At 38.3% G+C, this 6,613-nt stretch overlaps 1 protein-coding gene across 1 annotated transcript; it reads right to left on the reverse strand.

Moving 5' to 3' along the window:
• Positions 1-499: 499 nt before the first annotated feature.
• LOC110900412 (leucine-rich repeat extensin-like protein 3) lies at positions 500-6,374 on the reverse strand. Its single transcript, XM_022147303.1, has 3 exons — positions 6,265-6,374; positions 722-1,423; positions 500-632 (listed from the first exon to the last, which is right to left on the reverse strand). The coding sequence occupies exons 1-3, from the start codon at positions 6,372-6,374 to the stop codon at positions 500-502; spliced, it is 945 nt and encodes a 314-aa protein (XP_022002995.1).
• Positions 6,375-6,613: the final 239 nt, after the last annotated feature.

The raw sequence follows: 6,613 nt of genomic DNA on the forward strand, positions 1-6,613 counted from the left end.
TGAACTTGGATGATTAACTGTGAGGGATTTGGATGCTTAAATTGTTAAAATCTGCTGTAAAGAGCTAGGTATCGTTGTTGGATACTTAATACTGCCAAATCTATGAAGATTGTTGATAGGGGGAGAAAGTCAAGATAATCCTGGATATATTCATATTATTATATTTTAGAGCCAGGTTCTTGATTAAAAGTTTTTAAAAGCCAGGTCACGATTCCAGGACAATCGAAAAAGCTTTCACTGTTGAAATATTTTAGCATAAGCTGAGAGAGCCATATTATTCAATCCTGGATGATCAAAATGTTTGTACTTATAAATGTTTGAGAATTGCAGATGTTGTACCAGATTATGATCCCGATAGCCGAGGAGGTGGTGGGTATTGATACCCATATGTTGGGTACCCAATTGGGTACGTAGCTGGAAAGGGTCCAGGTTAGAGAGCATTGTAGTTCGCTGCCTCGATGTACGGGTCAATGACATGGGCATTGTTGTAGTTGTAACCCTAGTAAGCTGCCTGCTCAAACGGGTTATACCCAGCTGCACCTGGGTATGATGGGATTGGATTTTCAAAACCCATGGGCGGTAGTGCTGGTGCGACTGGTGCAGAGTCGACTTCAGTAACTGGGTTTGGAGGCCTACCCATTTGCGGGTCTTCATACAGCGGTGGGTAGTTGCTGTTGCTGGAGTGTTGGGGGTGCTGAAATGGAAACCCCCACGCACGGACATCCGTGCACCTCTTCTTCGCCTCGGTGGTTCTGGAGGCAGTTGCTGCTCTAGCGCTGACGGTGGCGGCGGCGTGACCGCCTGAAAATGTGGGTTCTCAGAAGGGATCTGTTGGTGTGGTGGTGAGTTGCGGTGAGGGGGAGTATACTCCCACTTGTATGAAGCCCATCTTTCGGCCCAGATATCAGGGCCCCTGTAAGGCGAACCATGGAAAGATGATCCGCTAGATATATCGATGGGAGGCGTCGGCGTCCCAGATGGCGGCATTTCTGGATCTGGATCTTCGTCCACATCCATGTTTCGGATTTCAGGGAAATGATCAGCCGGTCCCAAAGGGTTTGGACCCTCTGGTTCTTGTACCTGGTTCATTGGGTTGAACCGGCTTTGGAAATAAGGAGTTGGGTTCTGGAAAGAACTATGATAACCCGAACGCTGCAACGGAATAAAAGAATGATGAGAATCATGAGGTTCCTCATCTTGATGTGGCCCGAACGAATGGTGGTAGGACGGTGAGGAACTAAGTGAGACTAAGCGTCTCGCGGGCTCCAAGTAGGATCTCCAGTCTTCGTGAGGACTAGAGCTGAGTGTTGCCGACGGTGTAAGCCGGTGTGACGGTCCGGCTTCATAGTCGTTTCTAGTCAAAATTGGAGCTTTTCCTCTTCCACCTCGGCCTCTAACCTTGGTGGCATTTTTTCTTTTGATCCTGCCAAAACAAAAGAAACAATAAAAGACAAAAACCAAATAAGATTAGGATTAAATCCTAAGTCTTTTGCCTAGACTCGGAAGTCAAGGAATGTGCAACTGTATCATTGAGATTAAACACAAAAGGCTAGTGTTTAATTCCCTCAATGTTGGCTCTGATACCAACCTGTCACACCCCGATATTTCCACGTATTACTGGTGGGGAGTATCGTGACGTAGTTGATATCATCATAGACAATTAATCGCAGTTTAGTGCACAGCGGAAGTCTAAAATAATATTACAAACCGAATTTGAAAAGTATAATAAAATATTATACAAACAGTCAATAATGGATCCACAGGCGGATCTAAAACAGAAAGTAAATATTGTTCAACAGACTTTAAGTATTAAAAGCTTGCAAGACTCTTTAGTTAATACGCAGGAGTTTCCAGCCCATTTCGTGTAGTACCTGCACTTAATCTTTTTGAAAATACGTCAGTTTACACTGGTAAATACAATTAACTAACTCTTTTGAAAACATTTAAGAAAATTGATTTAAATGCACAAGGCAAAAATATTCTTTTATAACTTGGACAATTATTTAAAATAATCATGTATACATACTTATATGTTTGTCGTACGTTCGAGGCTCGGAATAGAAGAGCCGAGTCAAGATTAATAGACACACCACTAGTATAAGCCCACAATAAGTTTCCTCACGAGTGAGATACCGTTTTACATACGCAACTGTCGAGTGTATGCCTACACCCTGTGCTTAAGTCGTGGCCATTTCAAATAAATGAGCCGAGGATATCCAGGACACGGTCATATTAACCCCCAAATGCTTTGTATCAAACAAAACAGATTAAAACGGGTTATGTCAATGATTTAACCACTAATCGATTAAATATTTAATATCGGACCAAGCGGTAATAGTTTACCGTATCCTAAGCCCGTATAAGGGAAAATAAGTTAAAAGTATTTACCTGAGCTAAATGAAATTTATTCTCACTCGTATTTTTCTAATCAGCAAGTACAGGGAGCTTTTACTGGGCTCCTAATCTGGAACGAAGGTTTTAATAACCTATTAGATTCCTAATGGGTCTTATTTAAGTTGTAACTTTGACCGGTTAATTTTAAAGGAAAGTTTACGGTACAAAACGCAAGATTAAGCGGTGACCGGATTGGAATGTGATTTAGACCCGACAAGTATGAAGACTTGCATATAATGGGTAAACTAAACACATTCTGGATTTTGAAGTAAAAATGATAAGGTTTGACCCGTTTCGGCTAATTTATGCAAACTAGTTACCTAAACCGTACCGAACGCGTATATGCATAACGGGTAACCGGATGAGTCATATACATGTTCCAATAGTTATTATGCTTAAAATATGTTGTGATATCCGTAGGATATCAACAATTATGCCCCAAATGTATTTAAGACCAATTTAAGTCCCGAAAGGGTATTTTGGTCATTTTAAAGTTAATAAAAGAGGTTTAAACATAAACTGAGGTTCTGGTTCAAAACATTCTGTAAAAATATTTATTTTATGTTGCTATATCAGCAAGACATCATACATATGTGTGTTTAATCATTTATGGCCAAACTATGCACCGTAGGGGTATTTTGGTCATTTCACATATGCTTTTAAGGTTAAATTTGGAAATCTGAGTTCAAGACTTATACTTACTGTTAAAGTATAAAAAATTATTTTTAAAATCAGTAGGTAAAAAGTCTTAGGTGCTAAATATGGTTTTAAACCATACTATGCGCCTAATTCGCATAAAAGTCGGTATTTGACGATATTTGATATGTTTAAAGAAATCTGAGGTTTTGATCGGCCTTAACTATTTAAAATATTTTATTTAATATATAAATTTAGTAGAAAAAGGTTTGACATGTAAATGTGTCACACCCCGATATTTACACGTATTACCGGTGGGCCCGGTGGGGAGTACCGTGACGTAGTTGATATCATCATAGTCAAACAATACAAATTTAAATGCACAGCGGAAGCAAAAGATAATTATATTACAATCCGATATAAAGTAATATCCAAGTATACAAACGGAATGTAATGGATCCACAGGCGGATCAAAATAAAGAGGAAACTTGTTCAACAGACTTTAACATCTAAGCTTGCGAGACTTCTATTTGATGCTAGGAGAGACCAGCCTATTACGTGTAGTACCTGCACTTAGTCTTTTTGGGAAAATACGTCAGTTTACACTGGTAAATACAATTTAACTGATTCATTTTGAAAATGTTTTAAAAATTGATTTGAGTGCAAACGGCACAAAACTTTTTATCACTTGGGATAATTATTTGCTTATAATCTTGTAAAAGAATTACATGTTTGTTCTGCGTTCAGTTTTCCGGGTCGTGCCAGGTTAAAGATTAATAGACACACCACATAGTATAGTTTTGCCGCGAGATTTCCTCTCGTACCGACTGTTATACTTTATTGATTTTAATGCTCTACGGGTGTACGCCTACACCCGTGTGCTAAGGTCGTGGCCATTCTTTGAATGATGACAAGGATATCCGGGACATGGTCATTAAACCCCCAAAGGCGTTAAACAAACAAAACAATGTTTTCAAACGGGTCATTTGACTGCTCTTAACCACCGACCGGTTAAGGTCAATTACCCGACCAAGCGTTATTTTATATACCGTACCCCAAGCCCGTATAAGGGAAAATAAGTTAAACGTATTTACCTGAGCTAATTTATACAATTTATCCCAGCCGTATACCACCAAGCAAGTACAGATAGCTTTTACTGGGCTCTTAAATCTGGAACGAAGGTTTTTAATAACCTATTAGATTCCTAACGGGTCTTTAATTAAGCCTAAGCTTAGACCGGTTAGTTTTAAAGAATGAATACGGTTTAATCGCATAATTAGGCGAAGACCGTTTTAGAATGTGGTTTTGACCCGACAAGCTTGCATACTTGTTTAATATGGGTAACTTAATCACATTCTGGATTTTGAGACAAAAATGATAAGGTTTGACCCGTTTCGGCTAATTTATGCAAACCAGTTACATAAGCCGATCCGAACGCGAAAAGGGCGTAACGGGTAATCACAAGAGTCATGAACAGGTTTCCTAAGTTAATATGCCTTAAATATGTTGTGATATCAGTAGGATACCTTCCATTATGCCCAAAACGAACTTAAAACCAATTTATGCCCCGTAGGGGTATTTTGGTCATTATAGAGGTTATAAAAGAGATTAAATATCATCTTGAGTTACAGGTATTGATTTAATCAGTAAATATACTTAATTTAATAAGTTATAACAGTAGGGTATCATATATATGTGAAATTTATTAATTTTAACCATACGATGCACCGCAGGGGCATTTTGGTAATTTCACATAGGCTTAAAAGGTCAAAACTGAAAACCTGAGTTTGAAACTTTTCCTTACTGTTAAAATATAAAAATTTACTAAATATATCAGTAGGCATCGACCTTTATATGTTTAAGATAGTTTTGATACATACTATGCGTTAAAAACGCTTAAAAAGGCGATTTGGAGCCATTTCCGGGTTTTGTATAGAAAGCTGATATTTTTATTATTCCAGAAGGCTCAAAATATTTTATTTATCATATCATATCAGTAGAAAAAGGTTCGGGGTCAAAATGATTTGTAAAATTCATTTTATGGCCCAAAAGGGCAAAACCGGCAATTACCGAATCAAGCCTACAACCCTATGTTATGCTCAGCCTAAAAATAAATAAAAATCTTTAAAAATCCCAAAATATTATTTTATATCAGTAGGTAAAAAGTTTGGTATCAAAAATTGGGTTTAGATAGGCTATACGCTAATTATGCCGTTTATTTAACATAAAGCTTTCTAATTACGCTATTGAGCATAACTCTTAACCTAGACCTCAAACTGATGTCAAATTTTAAGGACAAGTTTATAATTCAGTAGTGAAGGTTTCTATCCTCTCACATTTTCAAAAATATCGTTTTATGGTCAAAAGGGCATAACGGTCAACATTTAAGCATTTAACGGAAACAAGCATGAACTAGGATTTCTATGGAACCAAGTTGTATAACCTTGGAGGGTTATACTAACTTATAGTATGGTCCTAATGGAATCCTAAGGCATATCTAAACTAGGCCAAATCGGGTCAGAACTGAAAGTCAAAGCAAAAGTCAACTTTTGCGACTTTCGGTTCCGAACCGAGCCTATACTTAGAATTGTCGGGATGAATCATGCTTAGGCATGTTCAACTAATATTTACCAAGTTATTAAAGTGAGAAAACTGATTTTATGACTTTTATATTAATAGTTATGAATTTATTTAAAGACTAACCTAATTGACTTTTATTTGACCCGACAATTTAACTAAGTAAACGTGGTAATTAGGAGGCGCCCTTTTGAGGGTTAATTACCTACCTAATTACGGTCACGTAGCCATGTTCGATGCGAACAATGCTTAACCGTTTAAAAGTCAAAGCGTTTATCGATAACGCTTGACTTTTCGGTTTAATACGCTAAAATTTAAACTAAGCATGAAAGGACACTTACAAAAGGTCCAAGCAAGGAGGGAATTGATCTTGGATGTTCAGGTATGAAGCACAAAAGGCCCCAACTTAGAACAATGAAATCAAGGTGTGAATGAGAGCAAAAATCAAGAGGGTATTTATAGGTTTTTGAGAACCGTTAGGATCGTTTCTCGTAAACCGTGATCAAATCTGAGCCATACACCTCTTACCCATGGTTTTACATTACAATGGGCAGCCCCTAGAATTGCCCAAAACCATGTGCAAATGTGGGAAATAGCTGGAAAATAGCTGGAAACCACTTTCTGCCCAGATGGGGGCCTCGCGTGACACCTAGGTACCCTCGCGTCACGCCTAGCCTCCCTTCTGCAGTTTCAAGCAGAATTGGCAGAATAGGTCCCTGCACATGTTTCAGCCCATTTTCGGCACGTTTAAGGCCCGTTAACCTCATTTTAAGGCTCTACTATGATGTTTAAACATAGGGGGACATGAAACATGTTCAAAAATATGTCGGATGTCGGTTCGTTTGGCCGTACGGTCACGATGTGCGTCTAATTACGACGAAACACGAACGGACGCGAAAAATGGTCCAAACTACGCGACGAATGGAATTTTATCAAGCCATACACTAAAATAAAATATTTTAGTGCTTACATAAATTTTTGGGTGTCCGGGGATATACAGAATGTA

Source organism: Helianthus annuus, chromosome 13 (genome assembly GCF_002127325.2).
Source record: "Helianthus annuus cultivar XRQ/B chromosome 13, HanXRQr2.0-SUNRISE, whole genome shotgun sequence".
Lineage (NCBI taxonomy): Eukaryota > Viridiplantae > Streptophyta > Magnoliopsida > Asterales > Asteraceae > Helianthus > Helianthus annuus.